The sequence below is a fragment of the Mustela lutreola genome, chromosome 14, assembly GCF_030435805.1.
Source record: "Mustela lutreola isolate mMusLut2 chromosome 14, mMusLut2.pri, whole genome shotgun sequence".
NCBI lineage: Eukaryota > Metazoa > Chordata > Mammalia > Carnivora > Mustelidae > Mustela > Mustela lutreola.
In genome coordinates, this window is record NC_081303.1 from 18,952,578 (window position 1) to 18,974,669 (window position 22,092).

Here is a 22,092-nt window from a genome sequence, read left to right on the forward strand (position 1 = left end):
AGAAGAAGAGCAATGAACCAAAACATTCTCCCTCATTTCTCATCACCCATTTCAACTATAGGTGTTGGTGATTACCATCTCATTTTCCCTGGAAGAAATTTTGCCCCAGTCCATTGAGTTGGCAGAAGTAACTAATGACATGAGAAACTTTGCTAGTATTTTTTTTATATACCCCACAGATTGAATTTAATCCATATCCTTATAACTTTTATACCCAATCCCATAACTAAGTCAACTCTTCCATACGTTATTTCTAGCCAAAAATGTCAATGTGGAAGATTAAGTAGTTAAGTAGTAGTTACACTGCTCTATCCTGCTTTGCTAACCTCGGTAGTCATCTAGACAGTCATATACTGGGAACATCTAGTTGTTGTATTGAAATCTGACCACCCTGTACTTCTGGAGCAGGTTTTGGAAGTTTCATTTACAAACGTTAAGCTCTAGTTGCTGGTTGCGAAGAGCAACCTACAAAGGTAAGGCCAAGTTATGGCCCGCAATTCCCTTGGGACTGTAGGTCTCAAGACCAAGACTCAAATTAATGAACCAACTCAGTAATAAATTTTTACATAATCCTTGGAAAGATCCACTTCTGAAAGTTTTATTTATACTTAATACGTTGACACTTTTGCTGTATTCATTATCTGCTACAAAACATTTGTCAGCCATGTAGAGAGGTTGAATTTCCCTTATTATAAATAACTATCGGGAACCTGCTGCTTTAAGCACCCTGAAAGGTACAAAGAAATAAAAAAATTAAGGTCTTTCTCTGATGATTTTACTCTTAATCGAAGACTGCAAACACATGAGGAAAATAAGAGTAAATGCCAAACTGTTATTTGGACTACAGGAGCAACAGAGTTTTATAGGGGTTGATCCCTATGAGCTCGAATTGAGAAAAAAAAAAAAAAAAAAAAAGGCAATAAAAAGTGAAAAATCAGGATGGATAAGGTATGATGGGCCCAGACAATTGAATCTCTGAAAACAACCCCAACTGGAAGTATTTTGTATTGTTGCCTTTATGGGAAGCACTACAGTTCAAAAATGTAACAATGAGTACTACAATAGCTAAAGATACAAATTATTCCGAAGGTTCTGGAGACAAAGCTTATCCACAAACACAAACACAAGCTTGCACGTTTTATCCACTCATCCAGCTGGTTTTTACCGAGCTGTTAAGAGGCGCCACACACTGCAGTGAGTGGCCTCAGCTAGCCAGGCAGGTTTCCTGCCTTCACTGAGCTTTCTTTTAGAAGATGTCGGCATTAGACTATCTGAATCTCTACAATAACAAGACCTATTGAACACCAATTCTGTGCCAAGTACTCTTCACAGCACCTAAGATTTCCGGCTCCGTCTTCTACCCTTTATCTGTCATCAGCGGGAGGTCCCCATGATAGAAGCTAAGAAATTTTTTGGTACGTCAAATGCTTGCGGTCCCCACGGCTCAAAAACGTTCAAAAGCAAGGAACAAGGGAAGAATCCCGCCTGGAGCGCAGCAGGCCCAGCGCTGCAGATCTCCCTGGCGACCGCATGCGCCGCGGGGACAAGGTGGCTGCGGCCCCTCCCCTCCCTCCGGGCGCCCTCCTCCCTAAACTCGCTTCGTGCGCATGCGTACGCGCACCGACCCCACCCCCCTGGCGCCGCCGTCGGAGCCATTTCTCCGCCGCCTCCACGCGAGCTGCGGTGTGTTTGCCGGGTGTTTCTGACGAAGGCAGCGGCCACCGGCGGTCCTGAGAGGGCTGTGTTCTCGGACGCCAGGAAGCGGACGCCGGTAGGGGAGAGACGTCTTTGCTACCCGTTGAGGGGCGTGGGGCTCCGCGCTCCCGCAGCCGGGCTTTGTTGCGAAGCGCGGGCGGCGGTGGCGGGTGGGGGAAGGGGCGAGGCGGCCGCCGGGTTCCCGGATTGCGGGCTGCGTGCTGCTCGCCGCGCCACGCCTGCGCTGCCCGAGCCGCGGTGTAGACCCGTCCCCCACCGCCAACACCCCCCCCCCCCCCCAGCAATGGCCAGTTCTCTTGTTCGAAGCAGCCAGACCCCACTTCCTCCTCCGGCCTGCGCGCGGCCGAGGCGCTGTTGCCGCCGAGTGAAAGGGGGTGCATGGCCGGGTGGGGAGCCCGCGGTGACGCCACACACACCTCGGGCCCTTCATCCATTCATTCCGGCCACAAAGGCCAGGCGCCGTCCTGCGGGCTCGGTGGTGGGGCCGTAACCACGTAGGGGCGCAGCCTTTCCCCTCCCGCGCGCAGGTTTCGGTGGTGGTGGCGGGAGGGGACGGGGAAACAAACGTCCGCAGGCTCAGTAAAAGGATTGAGGAAATGAAGCTCGTCAGGGGAGAAAGCTAGTTTCGCCATGGTCGCAAGGGAAAGCGTTTCCGAGGAGGTCGACTGTGTAGCTGATACGTGGGCCCTGAGGTCGAGAATGCGTCAGCTCGGAAGATGCGGGGAGGAGGGGAAGCAGAATGGCAGAGGCAAGGAGGGATTAGCGCTTGAGAACGGAGACTGGGAAGGAACAAAGAAGGCCATCTTAGCGGAGTATGGTGAGAGCAGTGACGAAAATGGAGTTTCGGGCGGTCAGAGTGGAGACGGGGATCTAGACCTAGAGATCCAGAACGTTATTGCAGCCGTCCAGGGTGCGGTAGTGGTGGCCGGGATGGAGAGAAGCGAATGGATTGGAAACCTGTTCGGGAGGCAGAATTGCGTGTAGGTCCGGAGTCAGACTACCTGGCTTGGAATTCTGGGTCTCCCAGTTAAGAGCTCTCTGTCGTCTCTGGGGCAAGGTATTCTTTGTCTCCGTTTATTCATCCGGAAAGGGGGGGAATAATAATAGTCTTTTCAAGACCTGTACCCCTAGGGCAAATAATACATTAAATGTTAATAAAATAATAACCACAATAAAGTTAACTTAAAAATGCTAAAAAAAAAATAATAGTCTTATCTGTATAAGTATTGTAAGGGTTAATGAAAATAGAGGATCCTCTAAGGTTACCTCCTGGGGCATGCTGAGGGTTCTCCCAAGGGGATAGCTGTGGAGGATCTGGAGGGAGTGTACGACTCCCAAGTTGTGGCAGGAGTAGCTTGGTGGATGGCGGTGCCATTTCGGGAGAGAGAAACACTTGGTCTGAGGGAAGAAGGAACAGGTTTGGGGAGGAAACTTAAATTTTTACGGAGGTGTCAGGTTAGCATTTGCTCATGAGTGTTGTGGTTGAATGAATTTGATTTTGGAGCTTAAAGAGAAAAGATTTAAGTTTGCAGTATTTATTTGGACACTGAATATAATGGAGTTAGATGAGACTGCCTAGGAAGGAAGGAATTTGATCGTGTAGTCCCTTCATATTTCATGGTGCTCATTCGTCTTGAGGTCTTGTTTTTTTAACTATTAAGGGGTGGAGTCTGCAGATCCATAGGAGCTTTCCTCAGCTTTTCAGTTAAAAGGATTTCCGCAGGGTTAGGCTGGGGTCCGGTTTTATGATGTTAGATTTAAGTGCTAACAAAATGCACTGAACAGAAGACAAAGGTTTAATGCTAGTAATAGGGTTTCTTCTCAAAGAAGACCAATTTTTTTGCATATTTTTTCTGGATCTTGCCTTTTTTTTTTTTTTTTTTTTAATAAAATTTACTTATTTATTTTTGAGAGAGAGAGAGTTCATGTGTGTGCTGTGGGGAGGAGGAGAGGGACAGTGAAAGAGAATCTCCAGCATACTCCCCATTGAGCATGGAGCCTCACACTGGGCTTGATCCCACAACCGGGAGATCATGACCCTAGCCGAAATAAAAAATCAGAGGCTTAACTGACTGAGCCACCCAGGTACCCTTCAGATATCTTGCTTTTAATTTAGATTCGGATTTTAGACTCATAGGCTCCATATCTTTTGGTATATTTATAAACTAGAGGGAGAGGGCCAACAAGTATGGTATGGTACACACCAAGAAAACTTAATATCCTCAAATTTAAATGAATAGCAGGACCTAAACGAGAGATTTGGTACTTAACAGGTTGGTGTTCCTAGTACTGAATACTTACTGTATTTGGACTTAGTGCAGTAATATATAGTGTACGACTTTGAGGATAGTCTACTAGGAGATGTCTCAGAATGAGAATAAACTCTGATTTACACACAAAGTGATTGATGACCGTTTCTCAGTATAGTAGTTTGAATTTATGCCTCCACAGTGGGATAAGGTTAGGGAAAATTAAACTTTCTCTGCCCTTGTTTCTTGCTCTGTAGAGAGACAGTAATGGTATTTACCATATAATTTCATCTCCCATTATTTGAGGATTAAGTGAGTTAACACATAAGGTGCCTCTTTTAAAAGGTCGGACATTACATAGATTTTTATTTTTTTAAGATTTACTCATTTTGAGAGCGCATGAGTGCGCATGGGTTGGGGGGAAGGGGAGAGGGAAAGAGTCCTCAAACTGACTCCCCTCCTAGCCCTGAGGCAGAGCCTGACACTGGGCTCAGTCCCAGGACCCTGAGATCATGACCCCAGCTGAAATCCAGAATCAGCCACTCAACTGACTGAGCCATCTGGGCACCTCACAAAAAATGTTTTAAGAAAAGGTCAGGGGTACTTGGGTGTCTTAGTTAAGCATCCAACTTTTGATGTGGACACAGGTAATGATCTCAAGGTCGTGAGCCTTCCTAGCCCTCAGTCAGGCTTCAGGCTGAGCTTAAGATTCTCTACCTTTCTCCAAAAAAAAAAAAAAAAAGTCAATCACTTGTAGTCACCCAGAGATCACCATTTTGAGGGTTATTTCTTTTTTAGTCTTGATTTATGCATATATACTTTTATGTAGTTCAAATCGTGTAGTTTTGTGTCCTACTTTTTTGTATAATGTCATAGGATTATGTCATTATGTCAATTATGTCATTAAAATTTTGTCATAAGCAGTTTTAATAGCAGCATTGTAGAATAGCGTGTGTTTAACCTAGATTTTCAGTTAATTCCAGGTATTGGTCACTTGCATTGTTTGCTTTTATAAATAATGCGATTTAACTTTTGTTTTCTTAGGTTGGAAGAAGACACTTGAATCATGGGTGATGTTAAAAATTTTCTGTATGCCTGGTGTGGCAAAAGGAAGATGACCCCATCCTATGAAATTAGAGCAGTGGGGAACAAAAACAGGCAAAAATTCATGTGTGAGGTACTACAGAATGCAGTTTACATATATGTGATTTTTTTTTTTTTTTTTTTTTGGCACTTATTTTGGTGTTAAAACTGTTTTCTGTTAGGAAACTGTGTTTTATGTTCTTTATTGTTGCTTGCCTGCTCTTTTGTTTCATTATAAATCACTTCCAAGTGAGCATTACTTTTAAAACTATCTGATAGGTAAATAATTCTGGTTAGAACGTGTATCTTCCTCAGCTTCCACAGTACCAATAGTGCAGATAAGAAAAGTTGGATCAGCTGTTTCAGTTTTACTATTTTCTGTAGAAAGTGGAGCAATTCTTTATTGCTTAAAGTCAAATTGCTTAAAATAAATGCAAATGGAAAGCTTGTTCTTGGGTCTTATAAAATCAGATTTTAATGTGGAACATTCTGTTATAGAAGAAGAGAATATTTGAAGCACATAAATTAATGTTGTTTTCAGATTAGTTTATCAATGGACAGCACAATTCAAGCTTTTTCATAAGTCAATTTATAAATTATCTTAGTTGTGTTATTTTTAGTGTTTTTGTGGAGTATATCTTCAACATTTAACTGTTGAACATTTAACTGTTTATCTCTTAATGGCCTATTGAATTACACATTTTTTAAGTCTCAGAATTAACCCAGGTCAATTTCCTCTAATACATTTTTTTTTTTTTTTGGATTGTTAAAGGTTCGAGTGGAAGGTTATAATTACATTGGCATGGGCAATTCCACCAATAAAAAAGATGCACAAAGCAATGCTGCCAGAGATTTTGTTAACTATTTGGTTCGGATAAATGAAGTAAAGAGTGAAGAAGTCCCAGCTGTTGGGGTAAGTACTTACTTAGGCAAGCCAAGTCCCTGGGTTGAGTTCCTGAAGATTTTGATTTTAGTCTGATTATGTACCTGACTTGTGGGCTTGGGAAATTCCTTTAATCTCTGTGTCTTGTGGTTTTGTATATTTCATTCATTCATAAACTGAATGAATGTCATGTTCTGTGTACTTCCAAAGAAAACTTTTTTTTAAAAAAAAGATTTATTTATTTATTTAACAGAGATCACAAGTAGGCAGAAAGGCAGACAGAGAGGAGGAAGCAGGCTCCCCGCTGAGTGGAGAGCCCCATGTGGGGCTCTATGTGGGGCTTGATTCTGGGACCCTGGGATCATGACCTGAGCCCAAGGCAGAGGTTTTAACCCACTGAGCCACCTAGGCGCCCTAAAGATAACATTTTAAACAATATGAAAATGAGGAAAACTTGAAGACACGGTGTTTACTCCCATTTATAATTCCTTATTACAGCAGAAAGAACATTCTATTTTCTACAATGGCATATCATTCTTGTGTTTTTGATACCATGATTACTTCAATGATATTGTATAAGTATGCAGCAGACTCCTTTCTAGTACTCTTTTTTTAGAGTTTAACTTTATTTCTCATTTAATTAAAAAGTGAAAATTTGAGTTTTCACAAAGATGAATTCTTAACAATATAAAAAGATTCACATTATGATTTAAGTAAGTACCTAAGGTAACTTAAATGAAAGATTGAGTGTTTGTAAAACCTTTAGGAATAATATCTGTTTTGGTTTTAACAATTTATTTTCATCGTGTTTGTATTCTGACTTATTTATAAAGGTTGATATAAATGTTTTATTTTCTTCCATTTCTTCCATTGCTTTGACCCAGAAGTTAGGAGACTTACTCTCTAGTATATTGTACCACTAGATAATTGCAGTTGGTTGGCCCATATGCAAAATAAAGGGATTGGACAAGGTGATCTTGGAGATTCTTTATAGCTATGAAAAGAATGTTGAAAATATCTTTCAAATACTTGGAACACTGGCATTTTACTTCATCTGTTATGACCTGTTCTGCATCTTTTAGCCTCTTCCCTCTTTCTTAATGTGTAGGTTTACTCAGGACAAATTCTTATTTTTGTTTTATGTGAAAATTTTTTTTACCTTCTGTCCCACATATTTTCACTAGATGTAGAATTCTAGTTTGCCAGTCCCCTTTTCTTTTAGCACTTGTTTTCTTCCATTGTTACCTGATGAGAAGTTAATTATGACCAAATCATTTCCCTCTATATGTAACGTGTTATTTTCTTTAGCTGCATTTATGTTTTTCTTTGGTTTCCAGCAGTTTGACTATGATGTGACTAGGTGTGGTTTTCTTTGTACTTACCCTGCTTGGAATTTGCTGAGATTCATAGTAAATCTATGTCTTTTACCAAACTTGGGGAATCTTTGGCTGTTATATTTTCAAATATTTTTGCTTTCTTTGTTCTCTTCTCTGACTCATACGGTAAACTTTTGTGTATTATCCCAAAAGTCTCTGCGGCTCTTTATTTTTCTTTCTGTTCTTCAGAGTGAATGACTTCTGTTGCTTATCTTCAAGTTCATGGGTTATTCTCTCTCAACTCCCTTTTGCTCTTGTCAGTCCATCCAGTTAATTTTTTATTTCATATATTGTCTTTTTTGTTTCCAGAATTAACAGATGGTGGTTGTTATTTGTTTGTTTTTCAAGAGATTTTATTTCTCTGGTGGCATTTCTTACTGTTTCATTCATTATAAGCATGTGTTCATAATACGAATGAATTTTACGTCATTGAGCATAGTTATAATAGCTGTGTTAAAATTCTTGACTAAATCTGACGTCTGGGTCATCTCAGGTTGGGTTCTTTTGATTGTTTTTTCTCTTGAGATTTGTTTACCTTCTTCTCTGTATGTTTTGGATTATATCTTTGGCATTGTGATAATTATATTCTAGAGACCCTAAATAATGTTATATTTCTCAAAAGATTGATTTTGTACTGTCAAGCAATTTGTTTGGTTGGACTCCTATGGCAGACACTTATCTTTTGGGTAAGAGCTCAAATCTCATTTCAGTTTTCTGATCCCTTGCTAGGGAGCTTTTGTCTTGTACATGTGTTGTTCAGGGGTTAGCCAGTGATTTGGGCAGAGTTTATACACAGAATTTGAGATTCTTCCTTTTTTCTTTCCCAGGATTGCCTTCTCATTTTCTAACAGCCATAGTTTCCCCAAGCTTGCATTCTCTGATTGTTAAGGCCAGAAAGACTGGGTTTTCTTTAGAGTTTTAACTGTCTCACATGGTCTTCCCTTAGGCTAAAAGCCATAGTAGACTGGAATTACAGCCTTTGCTATTCCTTACTTTCTCATTTCAATTTTGATGAAGCTTCCAAGAATGAAGCAAACTGAACTGAGTCAACTTCTGAAGATAAAACTTAAAAGAAGTTACTGGGAGCTGCTAATTTATATTATGACTGCTTCTTAAAATTTTGTTCATGGATCTGATAAAATCTAGACCTCTTAATATTTTTAAGGCCAAGCCCCTAGGGCACTACAGCTCTTTTCAGTTTTTGCTTATACACAGCTCACTCTTTGTAGATAATTAAGCTGAAGAAGCCTGGGAATAAAGTTTGAAATAAGGTTAATAAAGTTCTTTGCATACCAAAAAATAAAGTATCTTGTAGGCAGCATATAGGTGGTTCATGTTTTTTTATCCAATCATTCACTGTTGTTTGATTGGAGAATTTAGTCCATGTACATTTAGTTACTAATAAGTGTGTGCTTACGCCATTCTGTTCATTGTTCCCTAGCTATTTCTCTAGTTTCTATCTCTTCCTTTTCTTCCTTTCTTTGTGATTTGAGGATTTTCTTTGTGGTATGCTCATACTCCTTTTTCTAATGTGTATTTCAGATTTTTGCTTTGTGATCACCATTATACTTATATGTAACAGTGAATATTGTTAATGTTTTAAGTCAGTAACTTAAATTCTAAAGCACAGCATTTTTACACCCCTCACCAGGATGTTCTGTATCTTTGGTGTGATAGTTTACATCTTTTTTTATTTTGTGTATCCTTTAGTTATTAAAATCAGTTAATTTTACTATTTTTGTTTTTTAACAAATATAGTAATTTTTAAATATTAATTTTTAGTTTAAAAATTAATTTTAAATTAAAATTAATTTAAAAATTAAATTAGTAAAAATATATTTTTACTATTTTTGTTCATAACCTTCAGGCTAGTTTTATAAGTAATTAACCTATTACTTTTATTATATATTAGCTTTTCCATTGAGGTTTATTCTTTCATATTTCTTCTTGTTATCAGTAAGTGCCCTTTGTTTATGGTAAAGAAGTCCTTTTAAAGATTTTATTTATTTATTTGACGGAGAGAGATCACAAGTAGGTAGAGAGGCAGGCAGAGAGAGAGAGGAGGAGGAAACAGGCTCCCTGCTGAGCAGAGAGCCCGATGCGGGACTCGATCCCAGGACCCTGAGATCATGACCAGAGCCGAAGGCAGCGGCTTAACCCACGGAGCCACCCAGGCGCCCAAGAAGTCCTTTTAAAAAGATCTCTTTTATGGGGCGCCTGGGTGGCTCAGTGGGTTAAGCCGCTGCCTTCGGCTCAGGTCATGATCCCAGGGTCCTGGGATCGAGCCCCGCATTGGGCTCTCTGCTCAGCAGGGAGCCTGCTTCCTCCTCTCTCTCTGCCTGCCTCTCTGCCCGCTTGTGATCTCTCTCTGTCAAATAAATAAATAAAATCTTTAAAAAAAAAAAAAAAAAAAAAGATCTCTTTTATTTGAGAGAGAGCACAAGCAGTGGAAGCTGCAAAGGGAAAGGGAGAAGCAGGCTCCCTGCTAATCCTCAGTCCCAGGACTCTGGGATCATGACCTGAGCCGAAGGCAGACAGTTAACTGACTGAGCCACCCAGGTGGCCCAGGAAGCCCTTATAATGTTTCTTGTAAGGCAGGTTTAATGGTAATGAATTATTATAGCATTTGCTTGTCTGGGAAACTATCTCTCTCTCCTTTGGTTCTGAATGATGACTTTGCCAGGTAACGTATGTTCTTGCTTGGAAATTTTTTTCCAGCACTTTGAGTATATCACCCTTCTGGTCCACAGTTTCCACTGAAAAATCTGCTCATGGATGGGGATTCCCGTGTGTGTAATGAGATTATTTCTCTTTTGCTCCTTTTTATTTTCTCTCCTTTCTTTACTTTTTGGCATTTTAATTATGATGTGTCTTGGTTTGGGTTTCTTTGCATTCGTTTTTATAACTATCCAGGCTTCCTGGATCTGGTTGTCTGTTTTCTTTCCCAGGTTAGGAAAGTTTTCAGTCATTTTTTTCTTCAAATAAAATTTCTGTCCCTTCTCTCTCTCTCTTTCCATCTTTTTGAAACAGTGATATTTTTCTGTAAGTCCCTTAAGGTATCAACATTTTTTGAGTTCCACCCCTGGCTTTGACTTAACTGATCCTTTCTTTTCCATCTGGTCTGCTATTTAACCTCTCTAGTGTGATTTTTTTTTTTCAGTCCTGTTACTATATTTTTTTCATTCTCTGTGACTTCTCTAATTGGTACTTTCTTATATTTTCCATCTCTTTGTTGAAGTTCTGTGTTCATACATTCTTCTCCCCAGTTTGGTGAACATCTTTATGACCGTAATTTTAAAGTCTTTATCAGATAAATTACATAGTTCAATTTCACCAAGGTTTTATCTATTTCTTTCATTTGAAATATATTCTTGTTTCATTTTGTTTATGTTGGTTTCTACTTCTCCCAATTCTTGAAGGAGTGGCCTCATGTAGGAGATGTTTAAGCCCCAACCCAGCTCTTTGCTGTTTCTTTTTTTTTTTTTTTTTTTTTAAGATTTTATTTATTTATTTGACAGACAGAGATCACAGGCAGGCAGAGAGAGAGGAGGAAGCAGGCTCCCTACTGAACAGGGAGCCTGATGCGGGGCTTGATCCCAGGACCTGGGATCATGACCTGAGCTGAAGGCAGAGGCTTTAACTCACTGAGCCACCCAGGCGCCCCTCTTTGCTGTTTCTTAAACGTCTGTGCTTGTCCAAGCTGATCTGTTGTATTTTTAATAGCTCCTAGTAGTTAAGGATGTGCTAATAAGATCACTCAGTGTCCCAGAGAGTAGGATCTCAGCACCTAGATTCAGGCAGACTAGAAGCCTGACCCTCAGGCAGTAGCTTTTAAAAGTATATGACTATATATATGGTTCTGAGGTGCCAAAAGCATAAGCCCTGCTGGCCACCAGAGCCAGGTAATCTAGAAGTGTTCCCTGGGCAGCAGTTGCAAATATTTGGGCTCCAGATGAGTGTATAATTTCCTTTTTTTGGGATACACCAATAAGCTAGAAGAAGGCAGAGGAAGATCACCAAGATGACATCTGTAGTGTATGTTCCTTCAGAGCAGCTGCATAGGCAGTGTGTGCCAAACTTGAAGCCTGCCTCTTTCTCACTGTACAGTGCCTGGTGTTGGTAACCTGCCAAGAACTGTTGACATAGTCCCATGGGACTTTGCATTCCCAAGAATGCAAGCCCCTCTGGCCCTCCCAGAGCCAGGTGATTGAGGGCATCCCTGGATGTTAGCTGCAAAAAGCAGATGCATGTAAAGCTTTCATTCAGGAGACACTGGCACTCTGGAACAGAGGGAGATAGCACGTTCCCTCAGAGGTCTCTGGAAAGGATAACAGTCAGCCCCTAGGTGCCTATTTGATTAGAAGCCTACTCCTCAAACCACAGTCATGATAATGAGCTACAAATAGGCCTCCTTCACAGAAAGACAGCTCCTGGGTATGATATGGTATGATAGCTGTTTAAAGAGCTATCTTCAGTAAACACGGTATAACATATACACTTGTCAGATCACTATGTTATACACCAGAAACTAATATAATATCATATGTTGACTGTACTAAAAAAATTAATAGAAAAAAAGAATGCTTTCTCCATTGGTTATAGTCGTCTTGTGGGACCCAGGAGTGTAAGCACACTGGCCACCTGAGCCAGGCAAAGTAGAGGTGTCCCCTGGCAGCCGTCATGAAATTTGGAGCCACAGACAGGTTCTTGAGCTCCTTTCTTTCTTTTTTTTTTTTTTTTTTTTTTTTAAAGATTTTATTTATTTGACAGAGAGAGACAAGACACTGTGAGAGAGGGAACACAAGCAGGGGGAGTGGGGCAGGGAGCCTGATGCAGGACTCGATCCCAGGACCCTGGGATCGTGACCTGAGCCCCCAAGGCAGATGCTTAACAGCCAAGCCACCCAGGCGCCCCTGAACTCCTTTTTAAAGGGTAATGCTGGTTATTACAGTCCTGTGTGACAGGAACACAAGCTTCCCTTGCCTCCAGAGCCAGGTGATAAAGAGGCATCCCCTGTGCAGCAGCCCCCCAAATTGGGGCACCACACACATGTAAACCTTCTTTTCTAGGAGTTACTGGTGCTGTGAAGCATGAAAAGATAGTTCCCACTGGTCTCCATTCCTGGGTAGTGTTCCAGCAGACTTCTAGATGTGTTTTTAAAGTAGATGCCTGTGCCTTGGGCCAAGATTTTAATATAAACTGGTGTCTCCTTCACTTTAAGTGTGGGTTTAGTTGGCTGCTTCTGAGCTGGGCTTTGGGACAAGGGACTCCAAGCGCATAAGCACTTTCAGAGGCTTTTTACAGATTGCTGCCATGTGGGTCTCGGAGTATAAACTCTGTTGGTTTTTAAAATTAGGTGTTCTGGACACTTGCTTCAAGTGTATATATTAAATATTGAGGGTTGAATTCTTTGCTCATCAGGGAGGAGTTCCAGATTGAGTTCCCACCTGGCTGTGGGTTGCCACATCTGAAGTGGGGTTTATGGCAAGATTGCTCCAGCTTCCTACCTGGTGGGGTAGGATGTGTGGTTTTTTTTTTTTTTTTTTTAAGATTTTATTTATTTATTTGACAGAGATTACAAGTAGGCAGAGAGGCAGACAGAGAGAGAGAGGAGGAAGCAGGCTCCCTGCTGAGCAGAGAGCCCGAAGTGGGGCTCGATCCCAGGACTCTGGGATCATGACCTGAGTCGAAGGCAAGGGCTTTAACCCACTGAGCCACCCAGGTGCCCCAGGATGTGTTTTTTGATGTGTTTTTTTTCCCCTTCTTTGCCTGATACGTAGTCATCACTCAGCTAGCTTTTAGATTTTTTTTTTTTAAGATTTTATTTATTTATTTGACAGAGATCACAAGCAGGCAGAGAGAGAGAGAGGAGGAAGCAGGCTCCCCACTGAGCAGAGAGCCCGATGTGGGACTCGATCCCAGGACCCTGAGATCATAACCCGAGCTGAAGGCAGAGGCCTAACCCTCTGAGCCACCCAGGCGCCCATTAGATTTTTTTTTAATTTCAGAAACTGTTTGCATATGTAGCTGTAGACTCAGTGTGTCTATGAGGAAGTAGGTTCAGGATCTTCCTACATCACTATCTTGAACCAGAATGCTTGGTAGCCTAAAAAAATAATAGTTTAACTTGATATGCATTTCTTCTGTTATTTAGTAAATGGAATATTTCTTTATGATGTTCACCCGAATTTTTTTTTTTTTTTTTTTTTTTTTTGGAGAGAGAGAGAATGTGTGCACGTAAGTGGGAGGGAGAGAATCTCATTTGAGTTGTCTGTTGATTTATCTATCAGCTCAAGTTTTATTAATTAGGTATATTATGTATATAAGTTCTAGACTTAAATGTTTTTACAGTGTTTAATACATACTAATTACAGAAATTTTGCAGAACATACAAATTGTAAAGGCAGCATGAATGAATTATGTTCTTGCCAATAGTTTTGTTTTTGCTTTGATATTTATTTATTTAAAGATTTTATTTATTTATTTGTTAGAGAGTGCACATGCGTACAAGCAGGCAGAGTGGCAGGCAGAGGCAGAAAGAGGGAAGCAGGCTCCCCGCTGAGCAAGGAGCCGGATGTGGGACTTGATCCCAGGACTCTGGGATCATGACCTGAGCCAAAGGCACCAGCTTAACCAACTGAGGCAGCTTAATCAACTGAGCCACCCAGGCGTCCCTGCTTTGATATTTAAATGTGAATTTTAATTGATAAAATACATGTTGCATATACTATTTTATAACCTGTTTGTTTCACTTAATGTAGTAGTACATTTTTCAGATCATTAGATTTTCCTTAGAGCCAAGGTTATATACTACCATACACTTTTAATACCCTCTTACTTCTTTTTTAATACCAGTAGACTTAACAATGTTTCAGGTATAAAGTACGATTCAGCAGTTTCATAACATCGTGTCCTGGTCATCAGGACAAGTGTACTCCTTTACCCCATCACCTCTTTTCACCCATTCCCCCCACCACCACCTACCTCTCCTCTGGTAATCATGAGTTGGTTTTCTGTAGTTAAGAGTCTGTTCTTGGGGCCCCTGGGTGGTTCAGTCAATTAAGTGTCTGTCTTCAGCTTCCGTCATGATCTAAGCATACTGGGATTGAGCCCACATCAGGCTCCCTGTTCAGCAGGGAGTTTGCTTCTCTGTCTTCCTCTGCCCCACTTTACCCCTCTTGTGCTTTCTGCCTCTCACGCTCTCTGTCTCAAATTAATCTTCAAAAAAAAAAATCTGTTTTTCTGGTTGTGTCCCCTCCCCTTTTTATCCTTTGCTCCTTTATTTTGTTTCTTAAATTCCACATACAGAGTTTTTTCTGTATCTCTACTATTGCCATTTTAATTACTGTATGTTGTAGAACTCCTTTGATTGATTTTGTTGGGGGGATCTCTGCGTCTTCTGGATCTAGATATCTGTTGCCTTTCCCAGATTAGGAAAGTAATCTGGTTATTTCTTCAAGTAAATTTTCTGCCCCCTTTTCTCTCTGGGATCCCTGTAATGTGAATGTTATTTCTGCTTGATGAAGTCACTGAGTTCCCTGAGTCTCTCCTCATTTTGCATAATATTTTTTTCGCTCATTTGTTCTCCTTGATTACTTTGCATTACTCTTGTCTTCTTGTTCATTGATTTGTTCCTCTGCTTCTTCCAGCCTATTCCATCAAGTGTATTTTTAGTATGTGTGCTGCCAAAGCGAGCACCATCAAGTGTATTTTTAATTTCATTTATTGTGTTCTTCATCTCTGATTGGTTCTTTATGTTTTCTGTCTTTCTTAAGGGTTCTCACTGATGTCCTCCACTCTTTTCTCAAGTTCATTGAGTATCTTTTTATTTTTTAATCATTGAGTATCTTTATGATCATTACTTTAAAGTCTCGATCAGACATGCTACTTATATCTGTTTTATGTCTCTTGCTGTGGTTTCCTCCTGTTTCATTTGTGACATACTTCTCTGAGTCCTCATTTTGCCTACCTCTGTGTCTGTTTCTTTGTGTTAGGAAAGTCAACTACATCTTTTGATCTTGAAAGTAGTGGGCAGAATATGCCCTTTTAATAAGGTGGCACTGGCCCTTCTCCACAGGGGATGTGCAGCCATCATGGAGACCGAACTGGCAGGGGCTGTTCCACAAAGTGTCTGGAGGCAGGTGGTTAATACCCTTTTTGCCTCTACCTTCATCTTTAGTTGATCAAGAAATATGAAAAAGAAAATCCTTCCTGTTTAGTTCAGGCTGATGTCACAAAGTACCATAGACTGGTGGCTTATAAACAACAGAAACATCCTCACACTCCAGGAGGCTGGAAAGTGTAAGATCTAGGTTCTGGCTGATTTAGTGTCTGGTGAGAGCACACTTCTGGTTCATGAAAGGCGCTCTCACTATATCCTCACCTGGTGGAAAAGGTAGGAGAACTCTCTTTTTTTTTTAAGCCACCATTTCTTTTTATGGGGCCCCCCTTGTGACCTAATCGCTTCCCAAAGGCCCCACCTCCTAATACTATCACATTGGAGTCTAGGATTTCAAAATACTAATTTTGGGGAGACAGGAGCATTCCATCATAATACCTAATGTCACTGAAAACCAGGAAGTTATCCCATTCATACATCTCAAGACGAAGAAGTTTATGGCAAAAGAGAATGAGGTGTAGATAGAACAGGATTTTGGACCTGGAGTGGGCAAGGTGGTAGAAAGGAGGACAAGTCATCACTGTTGTTGCCCACAGTTTTGTTTTTTCCTGGGATTTGGCTATTGGGACTGTCCCTATAGTATAAGCTGTACTTCGCCTTCACAGTCCTAACTTTGGAAGAGCACTGTGCTTCATGTTACATGTTATCTGTATAAAATCTTTCAATCAGAAAGATTGAAAGTAAAGACATAGTAAAGCTATATACCAGGCAAATGAAGTACAAAATAAAAGAAGCAGTGTAAATATCAAAGTAATCTGCAAGGAAGAAAGCAGAAAAGACAAACACTAGTTCACAGTATATACCTATCTACCTAATATTAGAAATGCTAATGTGTATATTGACACAACTAAAATTGTAATGTGAGAAAGTAGCAAAAAATCCTAAACATAAGGAAATTTAAACACTTGGTTCTAAATGAAAATTATAAATTCTGGACTATTTAGGTAACAATGTCAAAACTCTGGAAGGCCAAAGGAATTATCATTTAGTCAAAGGAAATCTCAAATACTTTCATTACTGCACAAGAAATAGTTTTTTAGATTAGTAAATGGATAATTATTTTTTTTAAACTGGTAATTTTCAACTCAGGAAAATAAAACTGAGCAGGCAGAAATTAATAGAGATAAAATGAGAAATTACAGAATTAAAAATAAAATTGGTGAGTAAAAATCTTAAGTAACTGTAAAAGATAAATAGTCCATCCTTAGTCTAAGAAAATTGTAAATAACTGTAGATTCATAGTCCTGTATCAAAAACCCATGTGGTAAGATAGATTTGAGAATTCCAAATTTTTATTTTATTTATTTTTTATTTTTTTTAAAGATTTTATTTATTTACTTGACAGAGATCACAAGTAGGCAGAGAGAGAGAGGAGGAAGCAGGCTCCCCGCTGAGCAGATAGCCTGATGGGGACTTGATCCCAGGACTCTGGGATCATGTCCTGAGCCGAAGGCAGCAGCTTAACCCACTGAGCCACCCAGGCGCCCCGAGAATTCGAAATTTTTAATATTTTCGAGAAGTAATATGGTACACATGCCGTTATCTTATAATACCTCCAGCAAATCTGAAGCAAAATCTGGTAATCTTTCTTGCTTTGTCATGTTAATGAGTTCTTAAGAGAAAAGTAACTGTCTACTCAGTGGTTGACCTAATACAGGTTTAAAACAAGCATTTGAGGGGTGCTTGGGTGGCTCAGTCAGTTAAGCATCTCCCTTCTGCTCTGGTCATGATCTCAGGGTTCTGGGATCAAGCCCCAGCCCCACGTGGGGCTCCGTGCTCAGCAGGGAGTCTGCTTCTCCCCCTCCCTGTACCCCTCCCCCCAGTTCTTGCTTGCATGAGTGTGGTCTTTCATAAATCTTTTTTTTTTAAATTTTAATAAAATTAAATACTTATTACCAATAAAGAACTTAGGAAGTGGAGTAGAAAAGTAATTCTTGACATGTTGAAAAGTATCATTAAAAAAAAGTAGGTGTGCCTGGCTGGCTGAGTTGATGGACCATACAACTCTTGATCTCGGGGTGCGTGCTGAGTTTGAGCCCTATTTGGATGTAGAGGTACCTTAAAAACAAACTCTTAAAAAATAATTAAAGGGCGCCTGGGTGGCTCAGTGGGTTGAGCGGCTGCCTTCGGCTCGGGTCATGATCTCAGGGTCCTGGGATCAAGTCCCGCATTGGGTTCCCTGCTCGGCGGGGAGCCTGCTTCCCTCTCTCTGCCTGCCTCTCTGTCTACTGTGGTCTCTCTCTGTCAAATAAATAAGTAAAATCTTTAAAAAAAAAAAAATTAAAAATATATTAAACACTGTACTAAAAGCAGGTCATAGAGCAGAGCTGTTCAAAATGTTAGGTGGTCATAAATACATAAATGCATGCACATTTAGAAATATTAATGGAATTTTTGTACAAAAATTGTTTCCAATGGATTAGGGGAAAGAAAGGTAGTATGGTACACATAATTCTTCATTGCAGATAGTTTAAGATGCATTGAACTAGGGGAATTTCTGTAAAGTTAAGACCAATCATATCACCACCAATGCTGTAAATAAAAAAATAAGAGGGATATGTAATAATAAGAGGAAAAAATGAAGTGTAAATATTATAAAGAAAGGAAAAAATCCTGTTCACTGTAATAATGAAAATTACAAAGAATCTTAAGAGTATATAGTTTGTGGGGCGCCTGGGTGGCTCAGTGGGTTAAAAGCCTCTGCCTTCGGCTCAGGTCATGGTCCCAGGGTCCTGGGATCGAGTCCTCAGGCTCCCTATTCATTGTGGAGTTTGCTTCTGCCTCTCCCTTGCTCCTTCTCTTATTCACTCTCTCAAATAAATAAAATCTTTAAAAAAAAGAAAAGAAAAATTAATTAAAAATAATTGCTGAAAATAGCCAAGAGTAATAACTGGTCTGCATATTAATAAAGAATTTTAATTATTGTAAGATTATAGTAATTATATTTACATGACACTATCTCCAAAATGAAATAGATGAAAATAATGCAGAACAGGTCCTGGACATTTTTTGGTAGAAAGGCCATTTTTTGGTAGGTATCGCAGGCAGAAACTAGATTGGATTACAGAAGCAAAAACAAAATGCCTTTTTGGGCAGTAAGCATTTACAAAGTGAAAAAAGAAAAAGGACAACAGAAATTATTTACAACTTGTATGACAAAGAGTGAAGTAGGAAGTGATGTGATTTAAAGCTTGGGCTGAATTAGCTTGAGGTAGAAGAGATACTACCTTCACGGAGGCCAGCAAGGCAACAGACAGGCTACTCCTAAAATTGAGTTTGTAGTGGTAGGCAGAAAATTGAAGGTTCCCCTTTCCTCTGTCACAGAGACTCTTCGTTTTCATAGCTCTGGCTCCCAAGCTCAATATGTACAACAAGATACTCAAGAAATAATTAAATTAAGTTGTAGGTGGGTAAAAGGAAAATGAGCTCAGAAACATTCATTAGGCCTGGAAAAAAGAGGAATTAGACAGGTGTTTAGATCTTTACCTGTGTGGCTTTTGTCAGGCTAACTGAATTTGAGTATCTGGGCCACTGTGCTGAGTACCATAAGTGATAGAAAGGCCATGGGCAGGCTGGAGACTGTCTTCTGATCAGGAAGGAGTCAATTGATAGTTGCCTTTGGCTCATGTCATGATCGTGGGTCCTGGGATCCTCCCACTGAGCAGGGAGCCTGCTTCTCTCTCTCCTCCTGTCTCTCCTGCTCCCTCTGCTTGTACTGTCTCTGACAAATAGAATCTTAAAAAAAAAGAAAAAGAAAATGTTGATGCTTTTTGACCCAGGAATTTCACTTAAGCAAATCTTTCCTGAAAAGAATAGGCCAACGTAAAGTACAGAGGGTTTATGGGCAGTGTTTTATAATTTTAAGGTTCGCTACAAGCTAAATGTTCATCAACATGGTATTGTTAGAGTTATATGTACTACATCCATACAGTGCAGTAATAAGTCATTAAAATTCATGTAGATTATTAATCTTTAAAGAAGTAGAAGATGTGGAATGCCTGGGTGGCTCAGTTAAGCATCTGCCTTCAGCTCAGGTCATAGAGCCCCCACATCGGGCTCCCTGCTCAGTGGGGAGGCTGCTTCTCCCTCTCCCTCTTCCTCTGCCTCTGCCTTCCCCCCTCATCCTTATAGGTGTGTGCATGTGCGCTCCCTCACCTCTAGCGTGTTCTCTCAGATAAATCTTTTTTTAAAAAGTAGATTTATACTATTTTACATCTTGGACGTGGCATTCTCCATGGAAATATCTCCTCTTTGTACTCTTCATTGTTGTCCTCACTTTTCCATATCTCTTCATTTATGTGTGGTTTTGCCAGTTCACTTTATTTAAATAGTGATTTTGCACAGTCCCCTATTTCTCTCTCCTTCATTTTTTTTCTGTAGTAGTGTATCATACTTGACATATTATGTGTTTATTCATTATTTAGTTCTGTAAGAATTAGAACATAGCTATTTGAATATAGCTCTAAGTACAGAATATCTGTCTCTTTTGTTAATTTTATTCTTAGTATCCAGAACAGTGTTTACTCTATAGAAGTTTCCTAACAGATCGTTCTTGAATGTGGAATGTATTTATAAAGCTACTAAGTGGAAAAACGTTAACTATACACCATAAACCAACCCCACTTTTTGTGGAAAACTGTATTTGCTTACACATTACACATATAAAATCTCCAGGTGGAGAAGTATGAGTAATTTTTACTATCCTTATTCTTTTCTGCCTCAAGTAAGAGCATAATAGTTTATAAACATTGAAAACAAAGATGTTAATATTATGGGGTTAAGAACGGGTCACACATGGGCCTTCTTTAAGTATAAGAACATGTGCTAGTCCCTAGTAAAATTACTGATCCTGCCTTGATGTTTCCTCTTGCAGGTAGCACCTCCTCCACCCCCACTTACTGATACACCTGACGGCACAGCAACTCCTGGTGGAGGTTTACCCACAACCATGGGAGGGCCTCTTCCTCCACATTTGGCTCTTAAAGCAGGTAAGGGGTTTGATTGTGTGTGTATGATGCGGTAAGATACACGTGATCCTTCTTGGTCTTCATCTCTTTCTCATTTGGATAGGAAGATAACTACATTGAACTCTTAATGTTGAGACATCCGAGGGCCTTCATAAATTTGCAAATACCAACAGTGATTTCTCATACGAAGTGTAATGTAGCTTAATTCCTTACTTTCATTAGCTTTTACTAATTTTTATTTCTGGATAGATTTTGCACTAGGGCTAGAATATTTGATTAAAGGGTCTTATTTACTGCCCTTTCTTGTTTCTAACTTATTTCTACCAAATATATTGTAGACGTACACCTTGTGCATCCAAGGTGTTACTGAATTCTGTATATTATCAAAGCTTTTCTTGGTCTGCCCCAGTAAAGGATAGATTAACTTGGATCTTGGTCAAGGTACTTAAGTCTTAGATCCAGTATTTATGAAATGAGATTAACAGTAGTATTTATTTCACAAGATTGTTGTGAGGAATAAATTTTTTTAAAAAGCATGTCATAGACTCAGTAGAGTTAATAATCAGGCAGTATTAGGTATCTTTAGTTACTCTGCTTTCTTACCAAAGTTCAACATTTTCTTAGACCTTTTCAGCTTTTATCCTTATAACTAGTGCTAACAAGTTTCTCTCAAGGTCCTATTTAGGAAGGAAGCAGTTTGAACAAATTTAATCAGTTATCAAGTTTAATCAACTTAAAAATGTATGCTAGATGGTCAGTCACTTATGATCATTGCTAGTAGCTCTCCTCTACATACCAGCCTTGAGATTATCAATTTAGACCTATATTTCAGTCATGAAACACTTTTCAAGAAAGTCATGAAGATTTGGGGCACATTTCCAAATAATTGAAACTTGGGCTTTCTAGTTACCAGATTGCCAAAATCTAAAAATAATGTTTAAAATATTTAGGTTCTTCCTACAGTTCGATTCATTAAGAGAACAATTATTTTCTTTCCTTACAGAAAATAATTCTGGAATTGGGGCCTCTGGTTATGGTCCTCCCGGCCCCACCTGGGATCGAGGGGCCAACTTGAAGGATTATTATTCAAGAAAGGAGGAACAAGAAGTACAAGCGGTAAGGCTATCATATCACCCTTTGTGACATACCCAGGATTGTCCCTTACTACCTGGTTCACTGCAAGACTTAAGATATTCACAGCTTAATAATTTGGTGATTCTTCTAAGTCATTGTTTGAGGCTACTTATTCACACAAGACAACATAAACCTAAGCTACCCATTAAATCTGGTCTCTAGAATTGCCTGTGAAACAGCAGGTATTTTTCTTGTGGTAGAATGTGTCCTCATCTGTGCACAGGAAATTGTAATTACCTTAGTAAACCTTATTTCATGAGCACTTAAAAATGTCTTCATAAATATACATTAATATAGAATATAATTATATAGTATAATTATTAATTATATAGTATAATTATATAAACATTAATATAATAATAAATATATTAAATATACAATACATTATCTATTAACTTGTTTGTACAATGGGATCACCAGATGCAGCAAAAACTAATTCTGTTCAGTTTTGTCTAGGAATAGAAGCATTAAAAATAGTTTTTTATTATAAAGGATGGTACAAATT

At 39.5% G+C, this 22,092-nt stretch overlaps 2 protein-coding genes across 2 annotated transcripts in view; one reads left to right on the forward strand and one right to left on the reverse strand.

The window, feature by feature from the left end:
- Nucleotides 1-588: 588 nt before the first annotated feature.
- Nucleotides 589-2,132, reverse strand: LOC131815307 (uncharacterized protein C10orf95-like). The gene is made up of 2 exons (XM_059147056.1): nt 1,336-2,132; nt 589-727 (listed from the first exon to the last, which is right to left on the reverse strand). The coding sequence occupies exon 1, from the start codon at nt 2,094-2,096 to the stop codon at nt 1,455-1,457; it is 642 nt and encodes a 213-aa protein (XP_059003039.1). The 5' UTR covers nt 2,097-2,132; the 3' UTR covers nt 589-727; nt 1,336-1,454.
- The window catches only part of DHX9 (DExH-box helicase 9), a 63,392-nt gene continuing 42,933 nt past the window's right edge, over nt 1,634-22,092 (forward strand). Inside the window, exons 1-5 of the mRNA XM_059147053.1 lie at nt 1,634-1,771; nt 5,010-5,142; nt 5,821-5,961; nt 20,360-20,474; nt 21,457-21,569. Of these exons, the coding sequence (XP_059003036.1) occupies nt 5,032-5,142; nt 5,821-5,961; nt 20,360-20,474; nt 21,457-21,569 (480 nt within the window). The 5' untranslated portion in view covers nt 1,634-1,771; nt 5,010-5,031. The remainder of the gene's footprint in view (nt 1,772-5,009; nt 5,143-5,820; nt 5,962-20,359; nt 20,475-21,456; nt 21,570-22,092) is intronic.